Source organism: Rhinoraja longicauda, chromosome 10 (assembly GCF_053455715.1).
Source record: "Rhinoraja longicauda isolate Sanriku21f chromosome 10, sRhiLon1.1, whole genome shotgun sequence".
NCBI classification, from domain to species: Eukaryota; Metazoa; Chordata; class Chondrichthyes; order Rajiformes; family Arhynchobatidae; genus Rhinoraja; species Rhinoraja longicauda.
In genome coordinates, this window is record NC_135962.1 from 51,891,311 (window position 1) to 51,908,042 (window position 16,732).

At 42.1% G+C, this 16,732-nt stretch overlaps 1 protein-coding gene across 2 annotated transcripts in view; it reads left to right on the forward strand.

Moving 5' to 3' along the window:
* The window catches only part of trip11 (thyroid hormone receptor interactor 11), a 78,442-nt gene that overhangs the window by 44,659 nt on the left and 17,051 nt on the right, over window positions 1–16,732 (forward strand). For both annotated transcript variants that reach the window (XM_078406864.1, XM_078406865.1), the window contains exons 11-15: window positions 4,563–4,703; window positions 6,913–7,106; window positions 7,994–8,157; window positions 10,643–10,746; window positions 12,815–12,914. In XM_078406864.1, coding sequence (XP_078262990.1) covers window positions 4,563–4,703; window positions 6,913–7,106; window positions 7,994–8,157; window positions 10,643–10,746; window positions 12,815–12,914 — 703 coding nt within the window. The remainder of the gene's footprint in view (window positions 1–4,562; window positions 4,704–6,912; window positions 7,107–7,993; window positions 8,158–10,642; window positions 10,747–12,814; window positions 12,915–16,732) is intronic.

Consider the following 16,732-nt stretch of genomic DNA (forward strand, 5'->3'; position numbering starts at 1 on the left):
GAATTTGTAGCAACAGAGTGGAATTTTTTTGAGACATTTCCATTCAGAATTGTTGGCATGTAATATTTATAACTAATAATGGGATTTTTTTTTTTTTTAAATTTATAGTCAGGCAAGAACACTCGTATTATCAATCACACCCCTGTTTAAGAATCCTCTGTTGTCCAAGCATTCTTATTAAGGTTGCAAATTAGGCTGGTACTAAATTTTGTAAAGCTTCTCAAATGTACTGAGCACAACTTAAGTTTTGTTGCTCCATTTACACCCACACAGGTAGCTTTCTGTTTAACGTGATCATGCTAATCCTGTAAGTGATATTAGTAATTCAATTAATTACAGCAAAAAGTCCTAGAGTCATACAGCATCAAAAGCTGGCCAACTTGCACATGACGACCAGATGCCCCATCTATGCTAGTTCCATCTATCTATATACTAAAACTCTTGTTTGTTTGTTCCTGAACTACAGCCAAAACGGTACACGATAGCGCAACAATTTTAGGCCCACCTTACCGTCGTCCCTTTGGTGCTAATGGAAGACGTTTAATTGAAATCGGTGTTATATTTTTTAAGTTATTCACATTTTAAAGTTTAAATCTATCTCCTAGGGATGGAGGGAGGGAGGGGGGAATATAAGGGGGGTTGAGGGGGATGGTGGGGAGAGGGGGAGGGGAGGAGTGGGAGAGGGGCGGAGTGGGGAGTGGGGGAGGAGAGGGTGCTGCACCAATGCAGGAGAGGTTTGGGCCCAACAAGTTCGCTTGGTCTAGTATACCTCTAAACTTTCTTACCCATGAATTTGTACAAAAGTCAACTGTTGTTTTAGTACCTGCCTCACCACCTCCTCTGACAACTCATTCCATACACTCTCCATTCTCTGAAAATGTTGCCCCTCAGGCTCCTATTAAATCTTTCCCCTCTCACCTATGTCCTCTCGTTCTTGATTCCGCTACTCTGTGTGGAAGACTGTGTACTTACCCTATCTTTTCCTCATGATTTTTTACACCTCTGTACCTCTCAGCCTCCTGTGCTCCAAGAAGCCCTAGTCTGCTCAACCTCTCTCTAAAGCTCAGGCCCTTGAGTCCTGGCAACATCCTTGTAAATCTGCACTCTTTCCAACTTAACAACATTCATCCTATGCCAGGGTGACTAAAACTGAAAACAATATTCCAAATGCAGCCTCTCCAACGTATTGTATAACTGTAACATAACATCCCAGCCTCTATACTCAATGCTCTGATTGATGAAGGCTAATGTACCCAAAGCCTTCTTGACTACCTTATCTACCTGCGATGCCACTTTCAGGAAACTATGTACTTGCACTTTTAAGGGCCTGTCCCACTTTAGGCGATTTTAAGGCGACTGCTGGCTACTAGGCTGTCGCCGACAGTTCGCCAGGTGTCGCGGGATGATCGTGAGGAGTCTTCCAAGAATCGCAGTGGATCTCAGCGCATCGCTGAGAAATCATCAGGAGTGAAATTTCTCGGCGACAGCTGGCTTGTCACCAGGTATCGCTGCTTATTGCAGGCGCTGTCGCATGCTGTCCCCAGGTTTGCTAGGTTCTGTTAGATGCATTTAGAAGCACATTATATTAAAATAAGTAAAGTCATTTAAAATTACCATAAAATGGTTGTGTTTAACCAATTTATTTACCGTCAGGACATTTGACAGGTAGATTGGAGGCGACAGTTTGACGGTCAGGTAAACGGGGGAATTTCACGATGTTTATGGCCATCAGCCATTACATTTAAAGTGGGCTCCCAACCCAGATATACAACCCAGAAACCAGATATGCATCTCCCGTACATTTTCAAAGAATGCCCACACACTTTTCACAAAAATCCACTTAACCACTTTTTAAATTATTTTTTTAAATACAGCTATTAGTAAACTGGAAGTAAATCCAGTTTATGCCTTGTTGTAGTGATGCTTGGTTTTTAAGTAACCCATACAAGATGTTATAGTTCAAAACTCTGAAGTACTTCCCGACTCGCAGTGATTTCAGCGAATATTAGGACGCCGGATAAGCATTGACAGTGTGGGAATTTCACGATGTTTCCGAAGATGCTGTAATCTTGACCTGACTCGGCATTGTCGTCGGGTAAAAGAAAAGTTCGGTGATCTGCTACGACTTTGGCAGTCGCCTTAAAATCGCCTAAAGTGGGACAGGCCCTTTAGTTCCCTCTGCTGTACAACATTCTCTAGGGCCCTGCCATTCACTGTGAAGATCCTGCCCATGCGTGACTTCCCAAAATGCCACACTTTGCAATTATTTGCTTTAAACACCGTTAACCATTTCTCAGCCCACTTGCCCGACTGGTCACGATTTTTGATAACCATCTACACCAGCGTTTCTCAACCTTTTTACCCTTGCGGAACCCTTGAAATAATTTTCATGTCTCAGGGAACCCCTACATACAAATTATTATATATCTTTATTAATCTTTCTTTCTCTTTCATAAACTTAAAGTTCATAAGGCAAACATAATATATTTTTCTGATAACTGGTTTAAGCAAAAAATAACGTAAGTTTTTCCTCAAGTTTATTGACAATGCAAAACACAAAAATTACTCAAAAATGCATTTACATATGATTAGCCTATTTATCACTATTTCTCGCGGAACCCCTAGCGACCTCTCGCGGAACCCTAGTGTTCCTGGGAACCTCGGTTGAGAAACGCTGATCTACTCTGTCCACGATACCATCCACTTTAGTGTCATCTGCAAACTTACCAAACATGCCTTCTACATTCTCATCCAAATCTTTTATATAAACCACAAACAGTATTGTGCCCAGCACCAAGCCCTGAGGCACACCACTTGTCACAGGCCTCCATCCAAGAAATAACTTTCCACCATCACCCTCTGCTTCCATGAAGCCAATTCTTTATCCAGTCAGCTAAATCTCCCTGGATTCCATGGCGATCTAACCTTTCAGAACAGCCTTCTATGTAGAAGCTTGTCAAAGGCCTTACTGAAGTATATATAGACAACTAGACCAAGTGGACCCGTTGGGCCCAAACCTCTCCTGAATTATTGCAGCACCGTCTCCTCCCCCACTCCCCTTTCCACCTTCCCCCCATCCCTTCCTCCCTCTCTCCACCCCCTCCCTCCCTCCCACCCCCTCCCTCCCTAGGAGATAGATTTAAACTTTAAAATGTGAATAACTTTAAAAATATAACACCGATTTCAATGAAACTTCCATTAGCACCAAAGGGACGATGATGAGTAAGGTGGGCCTAAAATTGTCACGCTATCGTGCACCGTTTTGTCTGTAGTTCAGGAACAAACAAACAAACAAACGAGAGTTTTAGTATCTCGATATCCATAGCTTTGCCTTTGTCAACTTTTTTGGTTCTTCTTCAAACAACTCAATTAGATTTGTAAGGCGTGATTTTCCATGTGCAAACCCATGCTGATTTATCCCTATTCAGTCCCCATCTACCTAAATGCATACACAATCCTTTCCAGTAACTTGCCTACCACAGATGTTAGGGACACTGGTCTATAGTTCCCAGGCTTATTCTTGCAGCCTTCTTAAATGGAAGCACAACATTATCCACCCTCCAGTCTTCTGGCACCTTTCCCATGTCTAGCGATGATTCATATATCTCAGTCAGGGCTCCTAGAATTTCTTCTCTAATAATATTTTTTTCTCTGTAAATGCAAAACCTTATCTGGAAAGTGTGAAATTTTTATTGGCTTCCATCTCAAAGGATCCTGTGTTAAAGGAGAATCTCAATGTCTTTTTGTTGAAATATTTTAAGAGACTATGTCCCACATTTCTTTACCAATTGGAAGAATCGCCAATTGCAATGCTCAAGTGTCATTTTTTTAAAGTCATTGCTGCTTTCCAGCTTGATGGCTTTGTTAGTTTAAAAAGACTGTGCACATATATCCTAGCATGGTTATGTTCCCCCTTGGTCTGAGAGTCATTACCTCTATTACAGTGGTAGGATTCTGTATTTCCATCTAAAATAATGGGTTCCCTCGGGCAGCTCCAGCATGAATTTTTGAAGTAGTTTAGAGCAGTGGTTCTCCTTGATCTCCACCTGTACCTGCTGGTAATAATGAAATGGCCTTGGGATACTTCAATCACCATGAATGCCGAGTAGAATCTTTCTTAATTACCATGTGCATGTCAGCAATCATTTGGATGTTCTCCTTTTATTTATTCGTGTCATCACACAATTGTTTGCCAATAGCGAGCAAATTTTAGTGCCACGTCGTTGGCCTCTGCAAGATCCTTTACAGTGCGTGTGTCATGCAGCATGCCACAGCTTAAAAAAGGGAACTTTGTGCTTTCAAGTTTATTGTTAGATACCAAAAGAACAATTTTAAAAGGAAAAATGTTATTGCTAATAGTATAATTCCTAATAAAACAAGGGGCACAATTTTAGATTTTACAAAATAGCAAAAAATGTTTTTAAAAAAACCCCAAAAACCTTGTGCAGTTCTATACCTAAAATGTATTTTATAATGTATTTTATGAAATGCATTTATAAATGCTATCTTTCCAGCTATGAAATTTGTTTAGAATGAATTAGTTTTTCTTTTACAACTTGAAGGGGAAGACTGGCGAATTAAATCAACTGCTTTATGAAGTCAAGTCAATGCAGGAGCAAGCAGCAATGTTTCAGCATGAGAGAGATCAAGTTATGCTGGCCCTCAAACAGAAGCAAATGGAAGCCACTGCATTAGTGAATGAAGTAAGATATCATCAAAAATTGTGGTTAAGTTCAAACATTATATATCTGGTAGGGCATGTTGAGTGTGGCTGAAAGAGGTGTGATTGTTGTATGTCAGGAACCAGGATTTAAATCCAATTCCAAAACAAAATATTGTCGCTGTTGGAATCTGGAATTATAACGGAAAATGGCAGAGCAATGTATCAGAATACCGAACTCAACCAGGGAAGCCGAGCAGGAGTGTTGTGAGTTGTGATAAAACATTTATGTGTCTGCAACTATAACTCTTTCTCTTTCCATAGACACTTCCTCACCTACTGAGTATTTTTGGCACTTTGCTTTTATTTTATACCTAGCCCAGCTGTGCAAACCCCTTGAACGTTTGATTAACCGTTCCCCAAGTAACTGCAGGCCCAAAGCACTCTCAATAGCACAGAACTATAATGTACTTGGCGCAAGCACCATCTTGACATTAGGAGCTTGGTACTTGTGCTCTTTGTACTTTTGTGAGCACTGAGAGCCAGAATGGAACTGCCAACATTTGACATCAATAAATAAACCAAACTCTTCATGTCTGGCAGTGCATCACCCTTAACATACACTCTCTCCAAGAACAGCACATTGTGGCTTCATTGTGCCCCATCTACGAAATGCATCACAGTCACTTGCCTCTGACACCCCCTCCAAAATCTCCATCAGCTAGGGACCAGCAGGCAAGTGGGGCCCCTCCTCGCCACACACACACACCACCATCTTGATTTGTAAATATATTGCTGTTCCTTCATCTTTGCTGGGTCAGAATACCGGAGCTTCTGACCCAGCAGTAGGTGGAGTACTTTCACAAAAAGATCTGCACAATTCAAGGATGCGGCATCATATTGTCATCAGCAATTTGATATGGGCAATTTGACTTGATTAATCCTGTCAAATTTAAAACAAAAGCTGAATTCTTTATCCATCCCAAATATGTTTTAGTTGCTAACAATGCTGGTATTCATTGTCCATCACCAACTACCTCAGTTAAATCAATAACTTGAGTATTGAGTCACACAAAGACTATAAAGGGTACAATGACAGATTTGATTCTCCGAATCTAGTAGTTTCATGACTACCTTTACTGAATTGAGCTTTATACTTACAGTTCTAGATTTTAATTAATACTTTGAATTTAGGATTTAGGTGCCACAATAAGTTCTGAACTTGAGTCATTTGTCCAGAACTCTGGCTGTTAATTCAGTAACTTAATTACTTACCCCATTTTGTCTAATGCAGCACCATGGTATATTCTAATATTGAAGTAGCATGTTTCAAGTGCTTTTGATTAAGATAGACTTGCAGCACTGGGGATATAAATGCCACATTTATAGCGATTTTTAGCTATTGCTTGGACTAAATTTGTTATCAGCAGGTGTTAAGGCTGTGTTAATGCCCTGGGTATGGCACTGAATGTCTTTTCAGGCAAGAACATTTTCATTGTCCTGGGCTGCTCGTGAGATTGGTTATAACACAATTTTGATTAGGAACTAGAGAATCACTTAAAAGTTATTTTGAAAATTGACAGAGAAAAAAATGTATATATTCCTTGCATAATAATATAATTCTGAAAGCAGCTTGAAAGCAGTTGGCCATAAATGTAATGACGGCAGGAGGAGAATTGGCCAAGTTAAGACCCTACATTTTGAAGAACTTTGAAACTTGAAGGGTATAAGTGGGAGCCTGAAACATGGCACAACTATTGTGTACTGCCTCAGTATAATCTGCTACCTCGCGCACTTGTACTTAAGTATGACTATGCTTATGCTTGTTAACTGTATGTTTGTGTTGTCATTTGTGAGTGGAGCACCAAGGCACATTCCTTGTATATGCACATACTTGGTCAATAAACTCATTCATTCATTCATTCATTCATTCATTCATTCATTCATTCATTCATTCATTCATGTCTTGTAAGATTTTTATTGAACTGTATTAAAAAATTGAATGTCACTGTACCTAGGTACATGTGACAGTAAAGTGCTGTTGAACCATTGAGTAAAAAGCTCTCCCCATCTGCAGTTAAAGTAGGAGTGCATTTGGTTTCATTCCTATCTGGCTCTACAATTTTATGGTGGTTTCTTTTTCTCTTTATTTAATACCCGTCTCCGAATTTTCATGTCGTTCGCCGTCGTGATAGAAGGAATGATTAGCAACTGGACTTTAGTCCACTATGATAGAAACACTTATTCTTTAGTTGCAGCATTCGCGTGATAAAGAGCAGCGTCTAAACCAGGAACTGCAGCGGCTCCGAAGCCACTTACTTGAGATGGAGGAATCGTACACCAAAGAGGCCTTGGCAGCCGAGGACCGGGAGACTGAGTTGAGGAGGAAGATTACGTTCTTGGAGAAAAAGTTGGCATCTTCTTCTTGTGCAGTGGAAAGTGCTAGGTAGAAGCAATCCTTTTAAAATAAATATTAGATTTTTAAATAGTAATTTGTGTGGATACGTTGCTTCCATGACCTCCATGGGTTTTTGCTTCTTGATGAAACTCCATGGTCAGTGGTAGTAACTAGGAACTGTTGATGCTGATTACACAAAAAGATGCTAAATGCTGGAGTCTGAAGAAGTGTCTCGACCTGAAATGTCACCTATTCCTTTTCTCCACAGATGCTGCCTGCCCCACTGAGCTACTCCAGCTTTTTGTGTCTTATCGCTGGAGTAACTCAGCAGGTCAGACAGCATCTCTGGAAAACAAGGGGAGGTGGCGTTTCGGGTCAGGACCCTTCTTCAGACTAATTGTGGGGAGGGGGGGGGGGAGAAGAAAGCTGGGAGAGAGGAGAGGCAGGACTAAGCATGGCAGATAATCAGTGGATGCAGTGGTGATATTAATACTTCCACAATATTAGTTGAGGTGGGTCAGACAGCCTGCCATTTTAGCAACAGCAACGTATTTTTAAAAAGGAGGATGATTAGTATGTCACATCAATCAGACTGATAATGGAAAATTAGTTGCTACTTGATTTATTTTCAGTGAGGCAAGGGGCTGGATTGATATAAATTCACCCACGCAGAACTATTCTTCCAAATCATTTTATCTCATCCCTAATATAAGAAAATAACTGCAGATGCTGGTACAAATCGAAGTTATGAAGAAGGGTCTGAAGAAGGGTCTCGACCCGAAACGTCACCCATTCCTTCTCTCCCGAGATGCTGCCTGACCTGCTGAGTTACTCCAGCATTTTGTGAATAAATACCTTCGATTTATCTCATGCCTAAGTTATGTTTGAAATGTTTGCCTAAAAAAAATCAAAGGCCATGCATTTCTTTCCAACAGCCACCAAGCCAGTCTTCAAGTGGAGTCCTTGCAAGAACAGCTTCAGGTTATTGCAAAACAGCGCGACGAAGCGGTAATGCAGTTGAGTACCTCTCAAGACCAAGTAAAGCAGTACGCAATGTCACTAACCAACCTGCAGATGGTGATAGAGCAGTTTCAAAAGGGTAAGATTTTGATTAAACTACGCGTGCGGTTTTGAAACGAGTCGAATGAGATGGGTGATTACATCAACGTTTTACTTGTTCAAATTTATCTAGCTTTTGTACCTCAATAATTTAATTGCACGTCGAAACATTATAATTATTTGCAACATGTAGACAATGAAGAAGGTCAAACAGAAGATAGGCAAAATTACTGGAGTAGCACAGTGGGTCAGGCAGCATTTCTGGAGAAAAAGAATAGGTGACGTTTTGGGCCGGTTGTAGGCGTTTTGTAGGCTTGTATACACTGGAATTTAGAATGATGAGAGGAGATCTTATCGAAACGTATAAGATTATTAAGGGGTTGGACACGTTAGAGGCAGGAAACATGTTCCCAATGTTGGGGGAGTCCAGAACAAGGGGCCACAGTTTAAGAATAAGGGGTAGGCCATTTAGAACTGAGATGAGGAAAAACTTTTTCAGTCAGAGAGTTGTGAATCTGTGGAATTCTCTGCCTCAGAAGGCAGTGGAGGCCAATTCTCTGAATGTATTCAAGAGAGAGCTGGATAGAGCTCTTAAGGATAGCGGAGTCAGGGGGTATGGGGAGAAGGCAGGAACGGGGTACTGATTGAGAATGATCAGCCATGATCACATTGAATGGTGGTGCTGGCTTGAAGGGCCGAATGGCCTCCTCCTGCACCTATTGTCTATTCAGAAGGGTTGTAGCCCAAAAGGTCACCTATTCTTTTTGACATATAATCCCTTGTACACAAGGTCTCTCCATTACTCAGTACTTCATGGGCTCTGAACATTTCATTATATATGTCCTATGTTACAAGTTGCAGGCACTCCCCAGTTTACATAATGGACGAGTTAAGTAAACTCACACATGCGTAAACAATTCACAATTGGTGGTCCCGCTTCGTGATTGACGCGTGTTACTGCAAAGGGGGGGATGGCAAGAACATTCCGTCAGCTTCATAGGTATAAAAGCGTGGCCAGGATTCGCTGCCCTTCCAGTTTCGCTGTGACACTGAGAGGCTGAGTGAGACCGTGGGAGGCGGTCGGTAGCCAAGGTCACCGACATCCTCCACAAAGTCCACTATCCAGGCCTTCTAAACCGTCTGCTGCACCATCTAGTTGTCATGGCTGTTGTTGTGGCTCACGTTGTAGCCCTTGGCCGACAGCACTTTCTTCAGGCCGCCGCCTCCAACAGGACGCCCTCAGTCTGTGGGGCTCATTCCCCTCTCACCAGCTGCCACTTCTTCCTATCAGCCATCACTTTTTCTGCTTCACCCCCCCCTTCACCGCCGTCCCCTTCTTCCCCCGTAGTTCTTAGATTAATTCATCAAGCGTTAATGATCAAACATATAATCGTTGTGGAGACCAAAGCATCATTAATTATAATAATAAGGCCAAATATTTATGCCCTGCTTTGCAATGCAAGGGAGAAATGAATGTATGGTTGTTATATCACCAGGATGTAAAGAAGGTTCATGGCTGTTGCTAGAACTAATGAATACTCAAAATAGGTCCAAACACATAAATTGTGGAATGGGGTGGTCAGGAGGCAGTTGTAATTTAGTATGGCAAGGTGTGGTTATTATTGCCAGAGGGATTATGTTAAATGTTGGAAAAAGGGCAAAAATCAGAGTAGAAATCTTGAAAGTACAACTACAGATTGATCAGACTATGGGATTTAGTAACAGGAGCGGAGAAATTGCTTTGGGCACATTTAGAAATGTTGTATGAAAGGCTTGTTAAGGCCATTAGAGAGCATACGGCAAAGTCTTGACAGGTTTTGGATTTGGTGTCGAGGCAAAGATCAATTTTAAATGTGCACCGTGTGAGAAAAGAGGAATGAAAAATATTTTGTGTGCAGGATTCTTGCAGTGCAGATCATGGTTAATGGAAAAATTATAGTCGTGGATAATTATGAAACCAAAGAAAATGCAGGATTGATACAGGAGTGAAAATTAGCTTGGGGATTATTCCATCAAGGAACCAGTGCAAGCATTATATAGGAAGGATCTCGACCTGAAATATCACCTATTCCTTCTATCCAGAGATGCTGCCCATCCCTGAGTTGCTCCAGCGCTTTGTGCCTATCACCAAGCATGGTGGGCTGACAAGCCTCCATCTGAGCCATTAACTTAAATAGTTCTCCACATTTTATGATGTGAATCACTTTAAACATGGGGCATTAAAACCAAATGTAGCATCTCTAGTATATTGCATGTCAGTTAATTCATTGCAAATCAGGGTGTAAATATTTGGCCTTATTATTGTAGTTAATGATGTTTTGGCCTCCACAATGATTATATGTTTGTGCTGCGATTTTTAATTTCCCCCCCCCCCGCTTTCTGCTATGACAGCTTGCTAAATATTCTGTTTCTTTTCGTAATAAGTCCAAGATCTCTGATACCGCGCTATAATAATAAATTCCATGATTAATAAGATAGGCGTTGCTCATTTTATGTTCATGTATATTTTCTTTGGCAATGTGCAGAGGAAAAAGCAATGTATGCAACTGAATTGGAGAAATATCAGAAGGACATTGCAGAGTGGAAAAATAAAGCATTAAGCCTTGAGAAAACAGTCGCAGAATTGGAGGTAAGGGATAAATTTGTATGCTTTTTGCAACCAAGCTCATGTGTAATAGTAGTATGCCATAGATAATTCCTCCTTCTTCTTCTTTCGTGTCCATCATCCATGTTTCAAATGTTGACATCACTGTCATCGTCCGTCCTGAAAAGGACGCAAGCTTCCGGCGACAATCAGTGGGAGCCATCACTTGTTGCAATAGATGATGGTGGTAGCAGAAGTAGGTCAGGACACTTCCAGTTTCCAGCCAGTTCCACCTTAATTCACCATAAGCTATTTTGTGAGATCATACATCAGCAATATCCTGCAGTCTGATACTGCAATGATGCTATAGATCACAGAGTGTTTTCTTTTCCATTAACAACTAAATTGCATGGGCTAAATAAACATATGCAATAGCACTGCAGGTTGCACTCTCCCTGTGAAAGTCAAACGCATTGCCTTCAGTGAATGCATTGCTGCTATTAAATGTGTAATGAGAAATGTCGATGTTGCACCATGTGTCCAGATTTTGTGGTTGATATTAAGCTGCTTGAGAGAGTGTGCTGTGAGGAGATGTGAAGCATGAAGAGACAGATGTCGATAGCAGGGCAAGCAATGGCGGATACAGTATGATGGGGAAAATTGTGAGGGTATTCACTTTGGAAAGACGGTGAAAGCATTTTCTCTGAAAATGGTGAACTAGTAAACGTGAGTGTGCAGATGAGTGTGTTGTCTTAGAGTTTTCTTTTAAAAATGGATGTATAAATATCAGTTAGAGAATGCTATGTTTTTAAATAGTAAGGAACCTGTGCTGCGATTTCTAGGATTTTGGTGAAACTATAGGTGGATTACTTGAAAGGATATACTTGCCTTGGTTTAGTATAAACTCATCAAATTGATCTGAATCTTGGAACACTGCACCCAACAAAAACAACCCTGTGGGGGTACCTTGAACAGAGGGACAATAGACAATAGACAATAGGTGCAGGAGTAGGCCATTCAGCCCTTCGAGCCAGCACCGCCATTCAATGCGATCATGGCTGATCACTCTCAATCAGTACCCCGTTCCTGCCTTCTCCCCATACCCCCTCACTCCGCTATCCTTAAGAGCTCTATCCAGCTCTCTCTTGAAAGCATCCAACGAACTGGCCTCCACTGCCTTCTGAGGCAGAGAATTCCACACCTTCACCACCCTCTGACTGAAAAAGTTCTTCCTCATCTCCGTTCTAAATGGCCTACCCCTTATTCTTAAACTGTGGCCCCTTGTTCTGGACTCCCCCAACATTGGGAACATGTTATCTGCCTCTAATGTGTCCAATCCCCTAATTATCTTATATGTTTCAATAAGATCCCTCCTCATCCTTCTAAATTCCAGTGTATACAAGCCCAATCGCTCCAGCCTTTCAACATGGCTTGTTACTGCTTTTAAATAGCAGTCAGGGACGTGCTAGTATGTTCTGGTGTTGACAATATCCCTAAAATGAAATCATTTGCATCAAAAACTGCTGTAGAAGTCTGGAAGACAGCAAATGTAGTCTCCATTTCCAAGAAAGGCGGCAGGGTACAGCAGAGCTGCGCACCAAACATTCGTGATAGGGAAGATACTGGAAATAAAATTCTCACAGAGAGAGGATTAAAGATCACTTGGAAAAGGTGAGACGAATGCGAGGCAGCCAAAATGACTTTGTCAAGAACGGATCCCGTATGACAATGAATTATTTAAAAAGCTAATAAAGTGCAATATCAATAAGGATAGGGCGGTAGGTGTATTTCAGTAAAGACTTTTGACAAGATCCCACATGAAAGACTTGTTCAAAAGGCGAGTGTGCGTAGGATCCAAGCTAAGTTGGCGAGTTGGATCAAAAATTGTTGTGGCACCACACATTTGAGTTAGGCTATTTGGCCTGTTTCTATGCTGTGCACGTAACATTCTTAGATGCCTGATATCTTTGTCTTCAGACTTGTGCTGAACCAATTTTTTTGATACAACAATTATTAATTTCATAATCATCATTGGTTGTTTTCTGTTCCAGGTGAATGAAAGCAGTAAGTTTCCTAGTAGCTTTAATCACTAATTCTGTTCCTCTTGCTGCAGGAGCACTTGCAGGAAGCAAATGCTGCTTTGGATTCTGCATCAAGACTAACTGACCAATTGGATCTTAAAGAGGAGCAGGTGGAATATCTTAAAAAGGAAGGTAGTTCATAATTTTCCTGCTATTTATTGATTTTTCTAGAAAAGTTTTACAAATGTATCTGAAAGTCAATAATCTTTGCAACTGTTATTAATAAACTGGAGAAGGGCAAGTGTCCTTAACAATTGATCTGAGCATTAAATTTACTTTGGCAGGACAATGAAATCCTAATTGATAACTTTAGTGTTAACAAAGTCATGAAATGAAGTAAATGCATGTCATCTTGGCTGTGGGCCCGAGAAATATCATGTCCATGATGATGTGTTCAAAGTACCTGAATCCTCAATACCGCCACCAATTGGTATTTTATAGTTGGGGATTCTTTGTGCCAAACGCAACTGCACTCAGTCCATATAGCTGTTGCAAGTTGTCAGAGTTAACACTAGTTATGCCGAGTTCAAATAATTTTAATTGAGCATCACCACATTAACTGTTTTAAATGTTGCAGTAGCAATTCTGTAGCAAAAAGCCAATTTTTCACTTTTATCATTGGAGCGCTTTCCAAACTCTCACAAAGCCATTGGGAGCTCAATTTACTGCTGTCACGGAGAACGTTGGCAGAACTTGGAAGGCCTGAGCTCTAGGGAAAGGTTGGGCAGGCTAGGACTATATTCTCTGGAGGGCAGGAGGAAGAGGGAAGATGTTAGAGATGCACATGATCATGAGGGTGAATGCACAGTCTTTTCCAAGTGTAGGGGAATCAAAAACCAGAGGACATAGGTTTAATGTGAGAGGGGAGAAAGTTTACTAGGAACTTTCAAGGCAACTTTTTCACACAGAGGGTGGTGGGTATATGGACCGAGCTGCGAGAGGAAATAGTTGAGGCAGGTACTATGCTTACAAAGATTTGGACAGTATCATGGATATGCTAGGTTTAAAGGAATATCGGCCAAATGCAGGCATAAGGGATCTAGGTCCGCATGAGCAAGTTGGACGAAAGGGCTTGTTTCCCCACTATGTGACTCGACAATATTTTCAACATTGGGATATTGAGTGGATAAATTAAAATACACCGTTATGTAAGGACGAATTATGGGGTGGTATGAGTTTCTTTAAATGAACAAAACTGGATGGAAGGTTAAAGGAAAAACTTAATCAAAGCAATTAAAGAAAACTATATTGTGTTAAGCATCATTTGTCTTGTGCAATTCTTTAGATAACTAATTTCTGACCAAAACAAATATTTTTAGCATTTGAAAACTTTGTGACAATTGGCATAGAGCTGGTAGAACTGTTGCCTCACAGCGCCTGAGACACGGGTTCGATCCTGACCACGGGTGTTGTCTGAATGGAGTCTGCACATTCTCCCTGCGTGTGTTTCCTCTAGGTGTTCTGGTTTCCTCCTGCATCCCAAGATGTGCGAGCTTGTAGGTTAATTGGTCTCTGTAAATTCCCCTGGTGTGTCATTAGTGGATATGAAAGTGGAATAACAGAACAAGTGTGAACAGGTGATCAATGATCGGCATGGTCTGAAAGGCCTGTTTCCATACTGTATCCCAAAAGCTTCCACTTGCAAATTGGCCTCTTGCATTTCTTTGGATACGCCCGATATGGATGTGAAGCAAGTTTGCTAAATATGGACATAACATTGCGTGGTTAGGTTGAAAGAAAATAAGCAATGGTTCAAAATTGTGAAAAAGGCATGCAGTTGATTGACTGATAGTAAACAGCAGTGTGTCTGGATTGCTGGCAACAAAAGTAGAATTTTTAAAAATGCATTCTTGGCCACAGATAAAGAAGCAATTGGCAGCATATATAAAAGGAAGTCAACTCGAATAGAGAAATGAATATATCAATTCTTCCCTTTATTAACCCTTTGAGTACAGCTTCCTTCATTTTCATTGTAGAAAGACTTCAAGTTTTAAAACCTTCCAAGGCAGTTCAATAGACAATAGACAATAGGTGCAGGAGTAGGCCATTCAGCCCTTCGAGCCAGCACCGCCATTCAATGCGATCATGGCTGATCACTCTCAATCAGTACCCCGTTCCTGCCTTCTCCCCATACCCCCTCACTCCGCTATCCTTAAGAGCTCTATCCAGCTCTCTCTTGAAAGCATCCAACGAACTGGCCTCCACTGCCTTCTGAGGCAGAGAATTCCACACCTTCACCACTCTCTGACTGAAAAAGTTCTTCCTCATCTCCGTTCTAAATGGCCTACCCCTTATTCTTAAACTGTGGCCCCTTGTTCTGGACTCCCCCAACATTGGGAACATGTTTCCTGCCTCTAATGTGTCCAATCCCCTAATTATCTTATGTTTCAATAAGATCCCCCCTCATCCTTCTAAATTCCAGTGTATACAAGCCTAATTGCTCCAGCCTTTCAACATACGACAGTCCCGCCATTCCGGGAATTAACCTAGTGAACCTACGCTGCACGCCCTCAATAGCAAGAATAACCCTTTGAATACAGCTTCCTTCATTTTCATTGTAGAAAGACTTCAAGTTTTAAAACCTTCCAAGGCGGTTCAATAGACAATAGACAATAGACAATAGGTGCAGGAGTAGGCCATGCAAGGCTGCAGGACCGGATGGAGTTCAAGGAAGGGTACTGAAGGACTGTGCTGAACAGCTGGCTGAGGTATTCACCAGGATCTTTAACCTGTCATTATCTCTAGCTACGGTCCCCAACTGCCTGAAGTCGGCTATCATAGTTCCTGTGCCGAAAAAAGCAAAGATCTCCAACCTGAACGACTACCGCCTGGTTGCCCTAACGCCGATAGTCATGAAGTGCTTTGAGAGGCTGGTCCTCTCACACATCAAATCCAGCATCCCTGACTCACTGGACCCACATCAATTTGCATACAGGGCAAATAGATCCACAGAGGACGCCATCTCTCTGGCTCTTCACACTGTCCTGACTCACCTAGAGAGACAGGGCACGTACGTGAGGATGCTATTCATAGACTATAGCTCCGCCTTCAACACGGTCATCCCCACCAAGCTCATCACCAAACTCCACCAGCTAGGCCTCAGCTCGTCATTATGTGACTGGATCCTGGACTTCCTGCTGGAACGACCGCAGGCAGTGAGAATGGGCCCGCACCTGTCCTCCACTATCACCCTGAGTACCGGCACACCACAGGGCTGTGTTCTGAGCCCCATGCTCTACTCCCTCTTCACACACGACTGTGTTCCTGCATTCGACACCAACAGCATTGTCAAGTTTGCGGACGACACAACGGTGATCGGGCTTATCACCAATGGGGATGAAACAAACTATAGAGCGGAGGTGCAGAACCTGGCGGACTGGTGCTCGGATAACAACCTGTCCCTAAATACCACCAAGACCAAGGAGCTGATCATCAACTTCCGCAGGTCACATAACGGGGAATATGCCCCGATCTCTATCAACGGGGACAGTGTGGAGAGAGTGTCCAGCTTCAAGTTTCTGGGCACTCACATTTCGGAGGACCAAACATGGTCCAATAACACTGCTGCGCTGGTGAAGAAGGCACAACAAAGACTGTTCTACTTAAGAACACTGAAAAAGTCTGGTCTACCCCAACAGCTGCTGACGACCTTCTACCGCTGCACCATAGAGAGCATCCTAACGCATGGCATCCCTGTGTGGTACCTCAGCTGCACGGAGGCAGAAAAGAAAGCTCTACAGCGGGTAGTCCATAGAGCTCAGAAAGCCATCGGAACACAGCTACCAGACTTGGAGGGCATCTACAACACACGATGCCTCAGAAAAGCCACCAGCATCCACAAAGACTCTTCACACCCCTGCAACAGTCTGTTCGAACTCCTTCCATCGGGCAGACGATACAAGGCCTTCTACGCCCGCACCTCCAGACTCAGGAACAGCTTCATCCCCAGG